The 22,830-nt window shown below is 36.1% G+C and overlaps 1 protein-coding gene across 1 annotated transcript; it reads right to left on the bottom strand.

Moving 5' to 3' along the window:
* Positions 1–802: 802 nt before the first annotated feature.
* On the bottom strand, positions 803–3,577 carry LOC148252886 (1,3-beta-glucan synthase component (DUF1218)). The gene is made up of 3 exons (XM_088208069.1): positions 3,321–3,577; positions 1,452–1,651; positions 803–1,297 (listed from the first exon to the last, which is right to left on the bottom strand). The coding sequence occupies exons 1-3, from the start codon at positions 3,408–3,410 to the stop codon at positions 1,051–1,053; spliced, it is 537 nt and encodes a 178-aa protein (XP_088064195.1). The 5' UTR covers positions 3,411–3,577; the 3' UTR covers positions 803–1,050.
* Between the last annotated feature and the right edge of the window lie 19,253 nt (positions 3,578–22,830).

Below are 22,830 nucleotides of genomic sequence, written 5' to 3'. Positions count from 1 at the left end.
CTTTTCTATACCTTCTGTTTATATGTTACTTATCCTTTCAGCTTCCCCAGTGCATAGATACATACATATATATATATATATATATAGCATTCATACACGTGTGTGTGTTTATAAATATATATATATATATATATATATATCATTCATTCTAATTAGACAGTTAATTATTTGAGATTCTTTATTTGCTGTTTATAACTAATTTGTTTCTTAATATATATAATAAGGTAAGTAATAACAAAATACATGTACTTAATTATTCATTTTTTAAAATTATTTTTTAATAAGCAATAACTGTTTAATTTATAGGATTTTAATTCATAAAGATATTTGAATACCCAATTTTTTTTTTTTAAATTTTTAAACTTTAATAAATTGGTAAATTATTTAGTAAAATTAGAGTTTTTTTTGGGTATTATTAAATAATTTATTTCAAATTATATTAGATTTTTTTAGATAAAGTAAGAAATTAGACTCAAACTCAAAATTAATTCAATAATAAAATACTTGTCATTATCTGAATTAGATATTTAAATTTTTTTTTTTCATATTTATTTAAGCCTTTTAAGAGGTGGGTGGGTCTTAATTTTTAATGGGTAAGTAATCAATGTGAGATTGAGACTTCATTAAACTCTGTTCACAGAGGAGGTTGTAGGAGTAACCAATCAAGAACATCTTGTTCAAGGACCAAGTGTTGGGTTCCATTGTTACACTCCTTATATATATATATACACCCACACATACACCCAGTTACCCTGCTATTTTCTTTTCTAAGAATCTAGGGTTCATTTTGAAAAACAAAAAATAAAACGAATTGTAGAACTTTTCTTTAGATGCTGAACCAAATAACATGTTCATAATTCATATTCAAACTCTACCATCCACTAAAAGTGGATTACAAAACAAAACATCACCCAATTAAACTTCTTGTCTCAAAATCAACATATACAAAGCTCATATGTACTATGAAATCTAAAATTGTCTCCATACCCAGAATGTGTCACATATGAATCATAGATTAGAATATTCCTAACTACTTCCATATGAAATCAGCTATAGGTTTCCCATTCGCACCCCGGGATCTCGAGGAGCATGAGTGTCTTTGGCCTTCGAATAGCTGACATAGTACAGCTCGGAGACTATGCCTGTCAAGACCACAAAGGCAGCTCCTGCTCCAAAAACTCCCTTCCTCAGTATCTCGCATGATGGTGGATTACTTAATTGGGAACGGAATTTGGTATGGTATGCATTGCGTACAGATCCAGCCAACAAGCATACCTCAGCAATGAAGAAGAAAACCCTGATATAGATAATTCAAGGGATATGAGATGACAGTATTAGAAACTACACATTGTTTCAACCTAGCATTCGAATTGCAGGGTTTCATTCTTGAAATAAACTGCTAGAAAGAAAATTCTTTACATAATTCATAAATGATTTGAGAAATCACATACCAAGAGGTGATAAACAGGACAATTGCGCAAGCTCTAGATCCGCTAGGTGTCAAAGCCCTTCCGCAGCATAAACATCGACTTGCTATCATTATAAGGATTTGACTTGCCATAAGAAGTAGAAATGATCCTACACCTAAGCCAGTTGCAATGTCCTTATCATAGACACAAAAGCTTTGCTTTCCATCATTTGCAATTTGGGCCTGCCGAAAAAAGAAAAATGGCAAATGAATGATTGAACCCGGAAAAGCAAAGGAAAATACCGGAAAATGAGCGTGACCTATCACTGCTTTCACCTAGGATTGGAGATGTCTACACTCTTCTAGTCTTATACTTTAGGTGTTCAGTTCCATAAAGGTATTTGTTAACCATATTAATAATTCAAAAATTCTGAGAAGTGTTCTGATCATATCTCATTGATCTTGTCGCTGTCGTCTACAATGAATCCTAGAAACTACGAGATAGCTTGAACTCAAGACCAATTTGAAGATGGTCTCGACTGAAAATTTGAAAGAGGATCCGACGATTTAAACAAATTATTTCCAGGAAACATCAGAAAGTAAAATTCTTCCTATTTCTTATCTGAGAAATTGTTAACTCAAATGAACTGCAACTAATTCATCATGGCCTTAAAAAAAGGTAGGTAAAATCAGTCAAAACGGTGACCAAATATCTGGCAAGGTTACTCTCTTCATTGTTTCTCGTCTGCTTTTTACATGTGCCAAACATATTTTGCCAAACAGTGAGTTTCCATAACACACTGAATGCAACTGACAAGAATTTCTCAATGCAACTGAGGATAACGATGGAATGAAACTAATTTAGTCAATTAACCTCTTGATAACTATTGAGAATTATAGACATATTACTGATCCTAATATTATGTAGGTTGTTGATTCACCAGTACCTTACCATTCTACACCCAAGAGGAATATCTTTACCGTGTACAAAACAGAGAATTTTGGCAGAGTGAAGATGAGAATTTTGGTAGGTATTCATATTATTTGCGTGCAAACAAATGTTAGTTACACGCTGACTTTGAAAAAATGTGCGACATGCACCAGAATTGTGCCTGAATCTGATTTCTATTCATACCCTGAATCTAAATGGTTATTACAACTTCTTTCATAATAGAAAATGGAAACTCACGAAGGATTCAACTACAGTTCCTAGAGGCAGATTGTGCTATATACTCTACAATAGAAGAAATAAAATATTTTTAATACATGTATAGTTTTATTATTATTTTTTTAATAAAAAAACAACAGTTAATTCTTAAAATAAACATTTTACCTAAACACTTAACGGTTTATTTTTAAAAAAAGGAATTTAGAGGGATTTAAACTCATTTCTATGAACAATACCAAACACCCACTTATTTTTTACTAGCTAAAACCCTATTAGCTCCACAAGAATCCATTTGAATAACAGGGTAAGACCTGAATACCAGCATAGTTCATTATTCCTAAACAAAATAAGAAGTAACCTTCTCTTGGGTTAAGGCTTGAGACAGTCCATAGCCAGATCTAAGAAGCAATTTCGGCAAATAACTTCAACAGCAGACAGATTAGATTTCACATCATCACTACTACAACTTTTAGAGAAGAGATCAAAACCCTATTTAGCAACTACAAACTATCGTATTCCACCTAAATCTTGGGTTAAAACTCACAGCAGATCCTCCTGTAGAGACAAAAGAAAGAAAGGAACACCGAACCAAGCTAAACCAAATAAATCGCAGAAACCCAGAAAGCAAAAACAGCTATAGCAAATCATCTACAGAGACAACTTTACCAAGATTAGTAAGTAACAGATGCTACTCAAGCAAAACAGAAAGAAATTGAGATATAGAAGAAAAGAAAGAAAACACACAGTGCTCCTCCTCTGTTCAGCAGCAACAGCAAGAGCAAAAGCAATCAGATCAAGCACAAACACCGCCACCAGCAGCAAAACTGAAGCCATATATATATATATATATAATGTTAAAACCAAAATCAAATCAAATCAACAGAAAAGACCCAAAAATAGTTGGTTTCTATACGTGCTTCTTCCACAAACACAGAAGAACTTGGAGAGGCAAGAAGCGTTAGATAATAACAAGCACGAATGAAACTGGTGGAAAATTTAAGGATAAATAAATAAATGAATAACATTGTGGGTCAATTAAAGATAAATAATTACGTACAAGTTCAGGCTTTAATATAATATAATATGCATATTATTAATTGGTAGTTTTTTACGTCTCGAGAAAGTTAATAATAAATTAATACGGATTTGCAAATAATAAAACAAGGCTAGATTCGTTAATCTTTATCCACACGATACGGTACGAAAGTACACATGAAACGACGAGGGCTCCTTGCTCTTTAACTTCACTTTATTTATTTATTTTTACGAAAAACTGTTAGTATATATGTAATTATTTATTATTTTATTTTTATTTTCCGATCGTTTACAAAAACATAAGTTAGAATATTTAAATATTTATTTATTTTTTAAAAAATACACCATTTAACCATATGTATTGTTTTATTATGTTTATTAATTATCTAAAAAATATAACTTAAAGTTAATTGGGTTTATATATAAATGTTATAAATGGAGAAAATAATTTGATATTCAAGCAATTTTATTTATTAATAAAAATAATTTTATATTATAATTATTGATTTGCTAAAAATTTGTATCGTTAAATTTACAATTATTTTTACGTCATCTTAATTATATATTTTTAACATATTTATTAGATTTAATATTAAAAATATAAATAAAATTAACTGATTTAAGTAAATTAGATTAAAAGATACATCATATTTTACCATAAGAAGTATAATTAGCAAATATTCGTATGAGAACAATTAGCGGATGTTGTTACTTGCGAACACGAAGAAAGCGTAGTTAAAAAAAATTATCATATGGGATCGAGTAAAAATGGGTAAAAGAATTTAACGTGACGGCCATGTTGGTATCCTTATGGCCACCATATCAACAAATTTTAAAAACCCGTGAAATTATTTCTCCATGTCACGTACTTTATTAGCAACGACAAATATTATTAAAGAAAATTAGCGGAGAGAAAAATTTTATCACGTTCTTTGAAGTTCATGAGGAACTCTCGACGAAGCAGTACTTTGGAGAAAAAATTGAATGTTTTTGAATAATTTAGAAGAAATTTTAATGTTTTAATTATTTTTTTTTTCTAAAAATTTTAAAAGGTCTATTATTTTCTATCAATTTTGTGGACATAAACTTTACTTCAATGATACCACAAAAAAATAATTAATTAAAATTTAAATGAAAAGTATAATTCTTTATCAAATAGATAAACATAAATTAGCATTGAGACGCTCATATGATAGAGATATCGCAGAATGAATATTTAATTAAAAAATAAATTAGACAATCGTCACTATTTTGTTATTTTATTTTATTTAATATTTTAGATATTTTAAAGTAATTTTTGAATTATAAAAAATTAAGTACTTTTTTAATTATAAGAATTAATAATAAATAATTGAAATAAAAAATTATTAGGTTAAAGATAGATTATTAGAAAGAAATTAATGGGTACCACATCAAGAATCTAAAAATGTAGTCTTATCTCACATAGTTTTAGATGTTGACATGCAATATATATTGAGGGGATTCATGTTTATCCTTTCACCATCAATAATTTTTCAATTAGAAAAATTCAAAATAAAAAATTTGACATGGCGGCCATGTCAACATCCATGTGGCTACCATGTCAACAACTTTAATAAAACCGCGACTTGACTTCTCTATGTTATGTATTTTGTTAGCAATGAAAGACATTATTAGAGAAAATTAACAGAAAGCGAAAATTTTGTCATTTTTTTTTTTAAATTTATAAAAAATTTTGAATAAAAAAATACTTTTAAAAGAAAATTAAATATTTATAAATACTTTAAATATATTTTAATATTTCAACCATTTTTTTTAAATTAAAAAATTTAAAGATGAAACTCACTTTATTACTTGTCTTTTTCAGACCACTATAGTTTATCTACTAAGGTGTTAAGATCATCTATCACTTGTGTTTCTCTAAATATTGTAACTTATATATTAATCTTATTTTTTACTTATTTTTTTTTAAAATTACAATTTGTCTATCAAGGTGTTAGAATTATTTATTATTTATATTAATTCAAATACTATAATTTGTTTATTAAGGTGTTAAGTTTATTAATCACCCGTATCCATCCGAATATTAGAGCTTATATATCGAGATGTTAAACTTACATTTTATTTGTATTCTTTTAATATAAAGTTTCATAAATGTTTCTACATAATAAATGTATGTTTTCAAATTGAACCGGTGAAATATGATGTCGAAAATATGTCGATAAGTGTTGTATAGGAGACAAAGGAAAAGGATAAAACCTGAAAATTTAAAAATTTAAATAAAAATCAATAAGGACTAAAATGAAGAAAAATTACAAAAGAGGGGAAAATTTGGAATTATTAAAAGATGGAACACCTTAGCATGTGAGTTGTCCAAGAACCAACTGGGCTCGACCATATGGCCAAGCAGGCAAAGGAGAGACAAAAGTGAACGGCTGAGATCTACCACAAAAGAAGATCAACAGTCGACTATAACCCATAAACACGGAATCATACGGTCTACATTACAAGATGAGGAAGATCGAACGACCAAGATAACGAACGGCCACGATCGTCCGGTGAAAGGATCGAACAGCCTAAAATCACACGGCGTAAAGCAGAGATGCGACAAAACCAACGACCCAGATCACACAGAGAAGAGATCTAACGGTCAGGATTTAAATGCAGGATCGAAAGGACGATGTTACCCTTAATGAAGACGCATCCAACGGCCAATGTCTGTTGCATGAAATCAAACGGTTCAGGCGCTTCCACAACCAAAGTACATAAGCTCCCCCCTCTGGTTTCGCATATTTCAACCAAGGCATTCAAAACTGATATTTCGAGAAATTCGTGAGTAGTTTTAAGGAAACAAAATGCATGGTACCATAAGATGAATATAAGAGAACATGTAGGAACCGAGAGATCGGCAAGAACCAAAACGATTCAATTGGGAAAACTCTTGAAAAGCCAGGTCCCAACACTGGCCAAAACTGCAAGAGTTGCAGTGTAGGTCGAGGGTCCTGTTTATGTGAAGGATTTTGATGATTTTAGTCGCCAACCCGTGATGAAACCCAACTACGGCTGAGGTAAGAATGTTTGGGTATTGCTTTTCTAGATATTTTTTTTTCAACTTCTGTCACAAAATACTAACTGGGTTTCGAGTTTTCTAAGATTTTTTTGTTCTATGCAGGTGCTAGTTGTGAATGCACAATGCTCTTGCGGTTAAACGTGCAGGGACAGTTGTGAAAACTTTTCTGTTTAATGGTTTTTTGACGGTTTGGCTTTAGTTTATGCTTTGATTTCCCTTCTCAATTGTGGGTTAAATGATTTTTGCTTGATGAATGTATAGAGGTGTTTGAAGGAAGGTAAGAACTAAGGGAAAAAATTATATGTACATATATATATATATATACACACACACACACACTCATCAGGGTATTCATAAATCAAATTTTAAGAAAGATAAGTAGAATTTTGGTTTTTGGACAAAATCGTATAATTGGAATTAAGCATAATTGTAGGGATAATGAAATAAAATAATTGGTAGAGATACGTGTATATATATACATACATATATATGAAAATTATGAATTTATGTAAAAAGGGAAACTCATAAGAAATCGAAAGGTGATTTAAAGTTAGGACCTTTTTTTTTTTTAAAAAAAAAAATTGTGAAGGAAATAATTATTATAAAGAAGTAAGGAATGAACATAATAAATAAAGATAACTAATAATAATAAATGGATTTTGGGTAGGAAGAAAATGAGAAGAGGTGTAAAAACATAACACAAGTGAAAAAAATAATAAGGCAAGCAGAGTAATTAAAATCGAGTATGAGTATAACCCAAGATAAGGCATAAATAATGATTTTTTCAAGGTAAATGAGAAGTATTATTACAAAGAAAATAAATAAGTTGGAAAATAAAAGGTAATAGTGACAAAGATAAAATTTTGACTGTAAATGGGACTAATGATATAAATAATAGGAACTCATTTTAAGGGCCTAAATTTCAAATCAAAATAAAGATTGTAACGAAGAAACACAATAATGGAAATGTACCAACTTAAACAATTAGAACAAAAGGAAGAAATTCAACTTTATAATAAAATACTTAATGAAGAGCCTAAAGTAATTTGCAAAAGAAAGAAAAAGAAATAAAGATGTGTCGATGAGGACATGAAAGTTTGTTTAGTCATTTATCAGAGAAAGAGAGTGTGACCAAAATTCAGCGAGAAGTATTTTGAACCCTATTTTGTAGGTGAATGATATATATTTCCAGACTAGACGTGAATGGGGAAGTGATTAGCATTACGTTCACCTACCAAATGTTACTTTTTGAGACATGTTTTTCGATATGTGTTTAGTGTTTATGTCCATAATGGTACTGTCGAAACGATATCGTACAATGACATTATATGATAAGTAAAAACAAAATTATAAATAAAAGCGAAAATATAAATGAAAGTGAAAGTGGAAGTCTATATGAATATGTGTGTGAAAATTTTGGGGAGCGTAAAATAAATGTAATAAAAAATTATTAAAAATGATCAAAATAAAATTAGTGATTGTAAGTATGAAAAGAAACATGAAAATAATTTTAAAAAGAATCCATATCCAAAAAAATTGAAATTCGAATAACATCCGGTAATAAGTAAGCTGTAAAGGAAACAAGGGTGATAAAACAAATAATTAGAAATAATAAGCAAGAGATTTTACATAAAAATAGTCTTAAGAAATTTTTACTATGAAGTCTTCAGCAATTTTAAAAACCAAAGCATTTTGCAAAAATTGCACTTCCGTAGGTGTTTTTAGTTTCTTTAGACCTTTATCGATTATCTTTATGGATACTAATACAATTACATTCTTCCTGAGTAAGTGAAACTCATCCAAATTCACTGTGAAAAATTTTAAATTAAAAAAATAAAAAATAAGTACCTAATCAGTGAAGAATACTCAGACAACTTGAATGCATGTAAATTTGTTTTAAAGGCATGGTTTAATTTTGTAATAGAACTTTGACGTTATACCTCATCTTATTTTTTATATATAACACGTTACGAGTGGATTTTTTTTTAACTATTTTGATTTTATTGCATCACTAATATCATTTAGTGAAATACAATCATTTTCATACAATAGAATATCAACAAAAATCTCTTATGAGAGGATGACACAGTACAATTAATACCTTGTAATGTCCAAGTTTGAATTTAATGTAAAATAAATTTATTTAAATGCAAATTTTTAATTTTTTAAATTTTATTTTGGAGTAAAAATGAAATAAATTTGGAGGATGAAATTAAAAATAATTTTGGAGAAAATGGGTGAAAGTTTGGATTATAGGCGTATTTTTGAAAGAAAAATCGAAAATCAGGGGGTCAAAATGCAATTTAGAGAAGTTTTGCCACGTCGGATGCCCAGTCAGCAAGCCCAATGAATCAGGACGCGTCGAGAGGCCACGTAGGCGATCCGCATGCCCGTGATCGAAAGCCCCAGGTCCGTTCCCGCGCACACGGACAGCCTGGATGCGTTCCCTCCCCAACGTGATCGGACAATCAGATTTAAACGCGATTAGACGGTCTAGATAGGATCGCGATGAACGGTCCAGATTCACTCCCTATTTAATCGCGATCGAACAGTTCAGATCAAACGCAATAGACGGCCCAGATTAAGTGCGGATGGATATAAATAACCCCAATTTGCACCAAACCCTAACTCTAGCCATCAGACCCCCTCGCCGGAGAAGAAGACTCCGCTGCCGGGAAGGAGACCACCACCACCTGCCACTGCGCCGGATCCCTTTCCAACTGTCAAAAGAAGTAAAAATTTTCCCATTTGCTAAGAATTCAATTTTAAACACATTTGTGGCCAAATCGGAGCAAAAGAACCGGCTGATTGGTCAAAAAACGTGGGCAAAGCCCTGCGGCGTTGCCGCAGAGAATTTCACAAAATGCCTCCGATGAGGCCCTTCTCGATTCCTATTCTGCATAATTTTTTCACAGTTGTGATTATTATTTCCTTCTCTACAGATTAGCCAGAGCAAAACACCCAACCACAATGTGAGCCGGAGGAGTTGCTGCACCGGAGAGCCCCATCGCCGGTGAGTTTCGATTTTTTATATTTTTTTGGCCAATCGAGATCCCTTAACATGTTTTCTCGTAGGTATTAATGCAAAATTGACCGAAAATAGCCGACCCAAGGCAGACCGCCGATGCCAGAGCAAGGCGGAGTCGCTGTGTCGGAATTCCAAAATTGGCGAAAATGGGCCCTAGGACTGATTTAGGGTTTGTTTAGGACATTTGTAGGTACTTATAGCACGTTTTAATTCTCAAAGAAAAACTCAGGGAACTCGGGGACCGCCAGTGGGAGCAGTCAATAGTTTAGCCTTTTGGGCATCAAATTGAGTAAGAATCCCTCACCCTATCATCTATTATGGAATTGAAATTTAATTTTAAATAATATAGTATTTCGTGAAACTTAAAAAATATTTATAATTAATAACGGGTTACTAATGGAGCCAGAACTAGAAATTATCTACTGTTATTTTGTTGAGTTTTTTTTATAGTTTAAATGCATGATAATGCCTTATTGATCGATTTTATAGCTTTGAATGCATAATAATATCTGACTTATCGACTTTATGATTTGAATACATATATTACTGCCTTACGTGACTACTGTTAAATTAGAAAACCGAGATATGATTGCATTCTATGATGCATGTTTGTTTGTTTATGTGATTACGGTTGGTTTGAAAAATGGAGACTAAAGAAAAATAGAAAAATTGTGTGATTAAGTGAATGGATAAAACAACAGCCTTACTGTATATTCTGGGAGATGGTGGAGGGACCAGGTACAATAGGGAACCCTACTATGAACGTTGTCTCATACCAGATAGGGTATCGAGACTTGATAATTTAGCGCTCATACTGGACGAGATATGGTGACGGCCCGTTTCATCCTCATACCGGACGGGGTATAGGGACGACCTTAAATTAAGAATGTTGAAGGAAAGGGTTCACGCGTAGCGGAGACATCCCTATGAACCCCTATGAATACCAGTAGGCTGATAAAATGAAAGGTTGTTGTTTGATTTATTAAATATAGATTTATAATGTGTGTCTGTTACCAATTGCATATGAAATCATGATAAGTGCTATGTTTTTGTCTATATAGGTTGCTTTTATAAATCTCGCTGCGGTAAGTAGATAGTAAATGATTTTATTATTAATAAATATATTGGTTTAAATTAAGTGCTCCATTAGTTGTATTAATTTTCTACCAACATTCATTTATGTGTTGGTGATATAGTGTGATATTCTTAGTGGACTAGTTTTCTTTATTTTTCATTCATTTCCTTATTTCTTTTTATTTCTTTCAAAAGGGTGAATTCCGGAACACTAATTGGTACTTTAAGTTATTGTGTAAGGAATGTAAAACTTGAACATTTATTTCACTTCCGCACTTTAATTATCATTTATTTCCTTTGAATATTTCTGGGATCGTTACAGTTGGTATCAGAGCAGCGTTCCTCAGACCCGTTCCTTACACAAAACTCTCAAGAAACATCGAAAGCAATGAATTATCACTCAACCTTTTTCTGTGAATTGACAGAGTCCCACAGCTCGAAGTTTGCCATGCATCCTGGAAGCACCAAAATGTACCAAAGCACGCGACCCCCGTTTTTGTGGAATGGGATGAAGAGAGACATAGCCGACTTTGTATCTAAATGCTTGGTATGTCAGCAGGTCAAGACAGAGCATCAGAGCCCAGGTGGGCTACTTCAGCCTTTATCGATCCCGGAGTGGAAGTGGGAACACATCACCATGGACTTCATGACGAGATTACTCAAGGCACGTTCAGGACATGACGCCATCTGGGTAATTGTTGACCGGCTTACTAAATCTTCCTACTTCTTGGCCATCAGGATGACCGACCCCTTGGACAAGTTGGCAAGAATATATATCCGGGAAATAGTCAGATTGCATGGAGTTCCAGTGACAGTGGTATCCGACAGGGACCCCAGGTTCACTTCTCGGTTTTGGAGTAGCTTTCAGCAAGCCATGGGAACAAAGCTGTCTCTCAGTACTGCCTTCCATCCTCAGATTGATGGACAATCAGAAAGGACAATTCGCACACTTGAGGATATGCTCCGAGCTTGTGTCCTTGACTTTGGGGGCCATTGGGACGACCATCTACCCCTGATAGAGTTTGCCTACAACAACAGCTACTAAGCGAGCATCGGCATGGCTCCATATGAGGCGTTATATGGGCGCCCATGCATATCATCGATTTGTTGGGAAGAAGTGGGCGATAGAAGATTGTTCGGCCTAGAGTTAGTAGAGGAGACCACGTCTAAAATAGTTAAAATCAGAAAGAACATTCAGATGACTCAGAGTAGGCAGAAGAGTGATGCAGACACCTGGAGGAGAGATCTAGCGTTTGAGAAAGGCGACTGAGTGTTCCTTAAGGTCACTCTTTTCAAGGAAATTAGTAGGTTCGGCAGGAGGGAAAAACTGAACTCCTGATTTATTGGAACTTTTAAAATCTTAGACAGAATTAGTACTGCTGCCTACAGACTAGCACTGCCTCTAGAGCTCTCCAAGGTCCACAATGTGTTCCACGTATCCATGCTTCGTAAGTACAACCCGGACTCCTCTCATGTCTTGGCTCATGAACCGCTTCCACTCCAAGAGGACTTATCTTATGAAGAAGTACCAGTCGGTATCACGGATCGAAAGAGCAGGATACTCCGCAACCGGAAAATATCATTTGTAAAGGTCGTATGGCAGAACCACACGCCAAAGGAGGCTAACTGGGAGTTAGAATCAGACTTTAGAGTCCAGTATCCCCATTTGTTCGATCAAGAGTAAGATGCAAATTTGGGGGACCAAATTTCTTTAAGGGGGGAGAGTTGTAACACCCCAAAACTATTTTTTTTTTTGTATTGGAATTTTTTTTTGGATTTTATTTTATTTTAATAGTTAATTTATTTTGTAATAATTATATGTTTAATTTAATTTAATAGAAATAAAAATAATAATAATGATAAAATTGGGTAAAATTATTTTTGGTAATTAAGTGAAAATGATTTTGAGAAAAATAGGTGAAAATTTAGATTCTAGGGGTATTTTTGAAAAGAAAATCGAAAATCGGGGGGTCAAAACGCAATTTAGAAAAGATACGCCACATCATTAGCCTGGTCAACAGCCCCAGCCAACCAGGACACGCCGCGTGGCAGGAACCCTGATGCGGGAAACCACACGGGACGGGGCCACTTGAGCGATCTGCGTGCGCGCAATCGAACGGCCCAAATCCGTTCCCGCGCGCATAGACAGCCTATATTTCATGCGTGCGGATGGCCCAGATCGCATCGCGATGGACGGTCTAGATTTATTATCATTTTAATCGCGATCGGATGGTCCAGATTAAATCGTGATGGACGGCTGAGATTAAAAGGGGAAGGTTATAAATAACCTCACCCACACCCAACCCCAAACCCTAGCCGCCAGTACCCTCGCCGAAGAAGACGACCCAGTCACCGGAGGAGCTGGCCGCTGCACCGGAGGATTATTCGACCGCCAAACGAGGTAAAATTTCTCCCCTGGGCTCGTTTTTCGATGCTGAATCCACTTCTGGCCAAATTGGAGCCAAACCACCGGCCAATCGGCCAAAAAATATCACCGAAGCCCAGCAGCGCTGCCGCAGCTTCCCTCAGTTTTTACCTCCGATGAGGCCCTTTCCGGTTCCCGTTCGATGCAATTTTTACACCACTGTGATCACCGTCATTTTCTCTACAGGTTGACCGGAGCAAAACATCGAATCGCGACTCGTGCCGGAGAAGCCGTCGCACCCGAGAGCTCTACCACTGTAAGTCTCGATTTTTTGTATTTTTTGGCTCACCGAGGGCCCTAGGGTTGTTTTATCGCAGGAACCAATGCAAGTTTGGCCGAATTCGGTCAAAAATTTCTGCAAATGGCCAACCCGAGGCGGATCGCCGCCGTGGGCGGCAGCGCCGTCGCCGGAGCACGGTGGAACTGCCGTGCCAGAGTTATGAAAATAGCCAAGTAGGCCTTGGGACTTTTTTTGAGTTTTTTTGTGACATGTGTAGGTACCGGAAGTTTATTTCAGTTCTCGGAGAAAGAAATTCAGGGAATCTAGGGATAGCCCGTAGGCACAGTAAGAACCCGATTTCAGACTTCAAAACAAGTAAGGATTTCTCACCCTATTTCCTATCACGGTATTAAAGCTCAATAAATGAATAAATAGTATTTCATGAATTGTATATTATTTTTATTTCTATTAAATTAAATTAAACATATAATTATTACAAAATAAATTAACTATTAAAATAAAATAAAATCCAAAAAAAAATTCCAATACAAAAATCAAAATAGTTTTGGGGTGTTACAACTAACTGATGGGATGTTGAAGTTATGTATTAATTACAGAGGTCTGAACATGGTCACGATCAAGAACAAGTATCCCCTTCCCAGGATTGACGACCTATTTGATCAGTTGCAAAGTGCCCAGATCTTCTCCAAAATAGACCTGCGTTTAGGTTACCATCAAGTAAAAATTAAGACAGAAGACATCTCCAATACAGCCCTTCGAACTAGGTACGGATACTATAAGTTTCTAGTCATGTCATTTAGACTAACCAACGCTCCAATAATCTTCATGGACTTGATGAATAGAGTTTTCAGACAATTTCTGGATTAGTTTGTTATTATTTTCATCGATAACATCTTGATTTATTCAAAAAGTAGAGAGGAACACGTTCACCATCTGACTCAAGTTTTGCAGGTTCTTAGAGAAAAGAAGTTGTATGCAAAGTTGAGTAAGTGTGGGTTCTTGCTTGAGCAGACTATCTTCCTAGACACATTATATCAAAGGATAGAGTGTCAGTGAACCCCAAAAATGTGGAAACAGTGCTCGGTTGAAAAAAATTGACATTGGTTAAGGAGATCCGTAACTTTCTGGGGATATAAGGTTATTACCACACGTGGAAGGGTTTTCTAGTCTAGCTGCTCCTCTAACTCTACTCACAAAGAAGAATGTTAAGTTTAAGTGGAAGGAGAACTGTGAAAGAAGTTTTTCAGAACTAAAGAGGCGGCTGACTACTGCACCTATGTTGGCCTTGCCAAGTGGATCGGGTGGATATACTATTTACAGTGATGCCTCCTATCTAGGTTTGGGTTGAGTTTTAATGTAGCATGAGAATGTTATAGTCTATGGGTCCAGACAGTTATAGAGTCATGAGAAAAACTATCCCACCAATGACTTAGAGCTTGCCGCAATCATACACGCCTTGAACATTTGGTGCCATTATTTGTATGGGTAGATCTTTTAGATCTATACTGATCACAAGAGTTTGAAATACATATTCACCCAAAAAGATCTCAATATGCGTAAGAGAAGGTGGCTAGAACTTCTCAATAATTATGATTGCGACACCTTGTATCACCTGGGTAAGGACAATGTGGTAGCCGACGCATTCAGCAGGAAAAATGCAAGTACATTACCCCATTTGATGGTTTCAGAATGCAGGCAGATAGGGGCCTCACAGCAGGTGCGGTTTCAGGACCTGAAGAAAGTAACATGTTTGAGCCACCTGACTATTCAGTCTGATTTAATCCAGAGAATAAAGGAAGCTCAGTCTGCCGACTCCACCCTAGCAACCCTCAAGAAAGATGCAGAATAGAGAGTTAACCCAGAATTTTCGAGTCTCCACCGATGGTTTGCTCAGATTCTAGGACAGAGTGTGTAACACCCAACCTTTCCTTTTTTCTTTTTATTAATTATTATTATATGAATATAATTATTATTTATATAATTTTAATTTGATTTATTTAATTTTAATTTGATTTAATGAAAATAGTAATAATAATAATAATAATAATAATGGGTAAAAATTAGTTAGGGATTTAATTAAAAATAATTTTGGGAAAAAGGGGTAAAAATTTGGATTATAAGGGTATTTTTTAAAAAAAAATCAGAAACCGGGGGTTAAAATATAATTTTAAAAAGTTACGCCACATCAGCTGCCCGATCAGCAGCCCCGACCAACTAGGACGCACCAGGTGGCAGAGATACTGACGCGGGAGGCCACGCGGGGGGAGCCGTGTGGGCAATCCGCGTGCGCGCGATCGAACGGCTGAGATCCGTTCCCCCGCGCACAGATGGCCCAGATCAAAACGCGCACGGACGGTCCAGATTGCATCGCGCACGGTCAGCTCATATCGTTTCGCGCACGGACAGCCCAGATTGAATCGCGATGAACGGCCTAGATTCACTCCCTATTTAATCGTAATCGGACGGTTCAGATTAAAAGCGATGGACAGCATAGATCAAAAGCAGATGAGTATAAATAACTCCATCCACACCCAAGCCCTAACCCTAGCCGTCAGAGCCCCTCACCGGAGAAGACAGCCCAGCCGTCGTGGAGCCGACTACCGCCACCCATCACTGCACCGGAGCAATTTCTGACCGCCAAACAAGGTTGACCGGAGCAAAACACCCAACTGCAATGTGAGCCGGAGGAGCTGCCGCACCGGAGAGCCCCTCCACCGGTGAGTTTCAACTTTTTACATTTTTTCGGGCCACCGAGGGCCCTAAGTGTGTTTTTTTCACAGGAACCGATGTAAGTTTGGCTGAATTCGGCCGAAAACAGCCAACCCGAGGCGGATTGCCGTCGCCCGCGGTGGCACCGTCGTCGGAGCACGGCGGAGCCGCCATGCTGGAATTCTAAAATTGGCCGAGTAGGCCATGGGTATGATTTTTGGGTTATTTGTGACGTGTGTAGGTACCATAAACACGTTTCAGTTCCCGAGAAAAAAATCAAGGAACCCAGGAACCGCCCGTAGGCGCAGTAATAATCTAGTTTTCGGCGTCGAATCAAGTAAAGACCCCTCACCCTATTTCCTATCATGGAATTGAAGTTTGAATAAATGATAATACTGTATTTTGTACAAATTAAATAGATATGCACAATTAATTAAGGTTGCTAATGGAGCCCGAACCAGATATTATTCTCTGTCGATTCCTACTTGATTTATTTTACAGTTTTAATATATTATGGTATTTAGTCTATCTATTCTATGATTTTAAATGTATATATTACTGTCTTACTTGACCACTGTGTGATTTTAAAATTTAAGATATGATTGTATTACCGGGTGCATGTTTATTATTTATGTGATTATGTTCAACTTCGTAACGGAGACTAAGGAAAAACAGATAAGGTGACAACCTCACTAGATATCCTAGGAGATGCTGGACGGACCAGGTTCATAAGGAACCCTACTGTGAACATTGTCTCATACTGGATGGGGTATGAAGACTTGGTCATTTGGTGCTCATACTGGACGGGGTATGGGGACGACCCGCTTCACCCTCATAACGGACGGGGTATTGAAGTTTAATGTCTTAGCGCTCATACTGGATGGGGTATGAGGACGGCCCTGGAATTAAGATTGTTAAGGAGAATGGTTCACGTATAGAGGGGACACCCTTATGGATCCCCATGGATATTAGTAGGTTGGTGAAAAAGAGAAACAGTGATAATCAGTTATTGTTGATGAATACGGATTTATGATATGTTTTACGTTACTGATTATGCATGAAATTGTGATCTGTATGATGTTATTGTCTTTATAGATTGTTTTCATAAGTTCTCCAAGGGTAAGAAAAAGAGTGAATGGTTTTATTTTAAATAAATGTATTGGTTTAAAATCTGTGCTCCACTAGTTGTTTGTTTTTTAGTTTTTTACCAACCTTTACTTTTGTGATGGTGATATAGTGTGATGTCCTTATTGGGCTAGTGTAGCTCATTCCTTATTTAACCATTTCAGATCAAGAGGACTCAGTTCCCGAGTCTGATCCACAAGAAGACGGTGAATAGATGCTTTATAGTTTCCTTTATTTTTCTCATTTTTCGTATTTCTTTCAGAAAACTTATTTCCTAATATTGTTTAGTACTTTTAAGTTATTGTGTAAGGGATGTTAACCTTAATCTTTTATTTTATTTTTGCACTCAGATTATTATATGTATTTTCTTTTGAGTTTTCGGGGCCGTTACAGAGTGTGTGTTCCAGGTGACAGTGAGTTAAAAAGGGACATTATGATAGAGGCCTTTAGTTCAAAGTTTGCCATGCATCCTGAAAGTATTAAGATGTACCAAAGTATACAACTCTGATTTTGGTGAAATGGGATGAAAAGAGATATAGCTGACTTTGTTTCGAAGTGTTTGGTATGTCAGCAGGTTAAGGCAGAGCATCAATACTCAGGTGGGCTACTTCAGCCATTACCAGTCCCAGAGTGGAAGTGGGAACATATCACTATAGATTTTGTGACAGGATTACCTAAGACACGCTCAGGACATGATGCCATCTAGGTAATTATTGACCGGCTTACTAAGTCTTTCTACTTCTTGACCATCAGGATGAGAGATTCCTTAGACGAGTTGGCAAGAATATATATTCAGAAAGTAGTCAGATTACATGGAGTGCCAGTGACAATAGTATCTGACAAGGACCCCAGGTTCACTTCTCAGTTTTGGTTTAACCTTTAGCAAGCCATTGAAATGAAACTGTCTCTTAGTACTATATTTCACCCTCAGACCGATGGACACTCAGAAAGGACAATTCACGCACTTGAAGATATGCTCCGAGCTTGTATTCTTGATTTTAGGGGCTACTGGGATGACCATCTACCCCTGATAGAGTTCGCCTACAACAGCAGCTACCAAGCAAGTATTGCCATGGCTCCGTATGAGACTTTATATAAGAGCCCATGCAGATCACCGATTTGTTGGGAGTAAGTGGGTGATAGAAAACTGTTCAACCCATATCTAGTAGAGGAGACTACATCTAAAATAGTTAAGATCAGGAAGAACATTCAGACGGCTCAGAGTAGGCAGAAGAGTTATGCGCACACCGAGAGGAGTGATTTGGAATTTGAGAAAGGTGATCGGATGTTCCTTAAGGTAATTCATTTCAACGGAATCAGTAGGTTTGGTAAGAGGAGAAAACTGAATCCCTGATTTATTGAACCATTCAAAATCTTAGACATAATTGGTACTGCCGCCTACAGACTGGAACTACCTCGAGAACTTTCCAGGGTCCATAATCTGTTTCATGGGTCCATGTTACGCAAGTACAACTTGGACTCCTCTCATGTCTTGGCCCACGAGTTTCTTTCACTCTAGGATGATCTGTCCTACGAAGAAGTACCGGTCGACATTGTTGACCGAAAGAGTAGATTACTCCGAAACTAAAAAATTCTATTTGTTAAGATCCTATGACAGAATCACACACCGAGAGAGGCCACTTGGGGGCTAGAATTAGACTTCAGAGCCAAATACCCCCAGCTGTTTGATTGAGAGTGAGAGAGACAAATTTGAGGGACCAAATTGCTTTTAAGGGGGGAGAGTTGTAATGCCCAAATTGGAATTTAATGTAAATTAAATTTATTTAAATGTAATTTTTTAATTTTATTTTGGATTAAAAATGAAATAAATTTGATGGAGGATGAAGTTAATTTTTTTTTTTGGAAAATGGGTGAAAATTTGGGTTCTGAGGGTATTTTTGAAAGAAAAATTAGAAACTAGAGGTCAAAATATAATTTAGAAAAGTTTTATCACGTCGATGCTCAATCAGCAGGCCCGATGAATCAGGATGCGCTGCGTGGTAGCGGACCACACGGGCAATCCGCATGCCCAAGATCGAAAGACCCAGATCAATTCCCGCGCACACAAACGGCCAGGATGCGTTCCCTACCCAACGCGATTGGACGGTTAGATTTAAAGGCAATCAGACGACCCAAATTGGATTGCGATGAACGGTCCAGATTAGATCGCGATGAACGGTCCAGATTCACTCCCTACTTAATCGCGATCAGATGGTCCAGATCAAACGCGATGGAAAGTCCAGATTAAATGTAGACATATATAAATAACCCCATTCGCACCAAACATAACCGTAGCTGCTAGACCCCATCGCCAGAGAAGAAGACACCGCTGCCGGGAAGTAGACCGCCGCCACCTGCCGCCGCACCGGAGCCCTTTCTGACCGCCAAAAGAGGTAAAACAAATTTTCTTTACTTGAAATTCAATTTTAGAAACATCTATGGCTAAATCAGAGCAAAAGGACCGGCTGATTGGCCGAAAAACGTGGGCAAAGCCTGACAGCGCCACTGCGAGAAATTTCATAAAACACCTCCAGTGAGGCTCTTTCTGGTTCCTATTCTGCATAATTTTTCCACCCTTATGATCTCTGTTTCCTTCTCTACAGGTTGATCGGAACAAAACACCCAAATGCAACGTGAGCCGGAGGAGCCGTCGCCGGTGAGTTTTGATTTTTTGTGTTTTTTTCGATCAATCAAGGCCCTTTAACATGTTTTCTTGCAGGGATTGATTAAAAATTGGTCGAACAACTGACCCGTGGCGGACTGCCACTGCGGGCGGCAGCGCCGTCACCGAAGCACGGCAAAGCCGCCGTGCCGGAATTCTGAAATTGGCCAAAATGGGCCCTGTAACTGATTTATGATTTTTTTAGGATATTTGTAGGTACTTATAACACGTTTTAATTTCTGAATAAAAATTTAGGGAATCCGGGGACTGTCGGTGGGCACAGTTAACAGTTTAGTCTTTCGGGCATCAAATTGAGTAAGAATCTCTCACCCTATCATCTGTTATGGAATTGAAGTTTAATTTTTAATAGTATAGTATTTCCTAAAACTTAAAAAATATGTATAATTAATTACGAGTTACTAATGGAACTAGAACAAAAAATTATCTACTGTTCTTTTGTTGATTGTTCTTATACTTTAAATGCATGATTGTGCCTTGTTGATTGATTTTATAGATTTGAATGCATAATAATATCTGATTTATCGACTTTATGGTTTGAATTCATGTATTGCTGCCTTACGTGACTACTGTTAAGTTGAAAAATTGAGATATGATTGCATTCTCTGATGCATATTTATTTGTTTATGTGATTACGGTTGGTTTGAAAAATAGAGACTAAAGAAAAACGGAAAAATTATGTGATTAAGTGAATGGATGAAATGACAGCCTTACTGTGTATCTTGGAAGATGATGGACAGACCGGGTACAATAGGGAACCCTACCGTGAACGTTGTCTCATAACAGACGGGGTATTGAGACTTGGTAATTTGGCGCTCATATCGGACGAGGTATGGGGACGACCTATTTCACCCTCAAACCAGACAGAATATTGAGGTTTATTAGTTTGACGCTCATACCGGATGGGGTATGGGCACGACCCTTAAATTGAGAATGTTGAATTAAAGAGTTCACGTGTAGCGAAGACATCCCTAGGAACCCCCATGGATATCATTAGGCCGATAAAAGGAAAGGTTATTGTTTGATTTATTGAATATGAATTTATAATGTGTGCCTGTTACCAATTGCATATAAAATCATGATAAGTGCTATGTTATTGTCTCTTGATTTATAATGTGTGCCTGTTACCAATTGCATATGAAATCATGATAAGTGCTATGTTATTGTCTTTATAGGTTACTTTTATAAATCTCGTTGCGGTAAGTGGATGGTAAATAATTTTATTATTAATAAATGTATTAGTTTAAATTAAGTGCTCCATTAGTTGTTTTGATTTTCAAACAATCTTTATTTCTATGTCGGTGATATAGTGTGATATTCTTATTGGGTTAGTGTAGCTCATCCCTTATTTAACATTTTCAGATCAAGAGGATCAGGATCCAGAGCTCGATCTGCCAGAGGGTTGCGAGTAGAATGTTAGTTTTCTTTGTTTTCCGTTTATTTCATTATTTTTTTGTATTTCTTTCAAAAGAGTGAATTTTGAAACACTAATTGGTACTTTAAGTTATTGTGCAAGGAATGTAAACCTTGAATATTTATTTCGTTTCCACACTTTAATTATCATTTATTTCATTTGAATATTTCTGGGGTCGTTACATACCTAATCTTAATTACTAATTTTGATATCTATATTATTTAGGTATATAATAATGAAACTAAATTCATTAATATGTTGCTTAATAGATGTACCTTTATCCATTATTAGATTATACAATTTTTTAAAAAATTAAAAGTAATTTATGTAATACACAGTTGGTGCCCAACTGGGTACAAAAAAAAGTATATATATATATAATTGATTATAACTGAAAAAAAAGAAGATAAAAAAAAAAGAAAGGCCCAAAGGCATATACGCCTCTAGGAGCACAAGGAAACCAGGTGGAAAATATATATGTGTCAGTATATATATAATTAAAAAAAAATGCAAAGCAGGACTTAAGCGGCAAATATATATATATATATGTATATATATATATATAAATAGTAGAAAAAGAAAGAGAGTGAGAGAGTGAGGAGAGTGAGGCGCAACTGTGAGAGGAGAGAAAGGGTGGAGTGACATCAATGGGAGAGAGAGAAGGGTTGTACGGTGTTGCGAGACGCGACAGTCAAAAGAGAAAGAAAAAGGGGAGTTATGCAGGGTTGTGCGATTTGGTGATACGTGATGTAACAGCCCCGGAAACTCATAATGAAATGTATATTAAAAATATCAAATGCGGAAGCGAAGTCAAAATTTGAATAAAATCCCTTACACTAAAACCAAAAACGTGCTCACAAAATATAAAAAATCAAACTACCTAAAGGAGAAATTTGAAAGTAAAAGCTACGAATGTGACTATGGAGTCTTTAGGCGTCCCCTTCGTCGTCCTCCTGCGGAACCAGCTCGGGAACGATGTCCTCTTGATCTGAAATGATTAAATAAGGAATGAGCTACACTAGCCCAGTAAAGACATCACGATATCTCATCGTCACGGAGGTAAAGGTGGGTAGAAAACACAAAAAGACCAATGGAGCATAATTTACAACAAATCCTTTTATCGATAATAAAACCTTTACCATTCACTTATCTCGGTGAAATTTATAAAACAATATACGAAAGCAATAACATCATCATCATCATGAAACCATATATATAAACTGTATAACATAATACCTATCAAGCTTTTCGTAATTCAATCGTTACACAACATACTTTCCTCATTTACCAGCTCACTAGTATCCATGGGGATCCATAGAGATCCCGCTACCCGTTAACCCTTAACACTTGAAATCATACTCCAGGGCCGTCCCCATACCCCGTCTGGTATGGGCGCCAAACCATAGACCTCATTACCCCGTCCGGTATGAGGGTGAAACGGGCCGTCCCCATACCCCGTTCGGTATGGGCGCCA

The sequence above is a fragment of the Carica papaya genome, chromosome 7, assembly GCF_054855325.1.
Source record: "Carica papaya isolate Zhongbai chromosome 7, ASM5485532v1, whole genome shotgun sequence".
In the NCBI taxonomy this organism is placed as follows: Eukaryota; Viridiplantae; Streptophyta; class Magnoliopsida; order Brassicales; family Caricaceae; genus Carica; species Carica papaya.
This window is presented reverse-complemented; position numbering and strand designations above follow the sequence as displayed.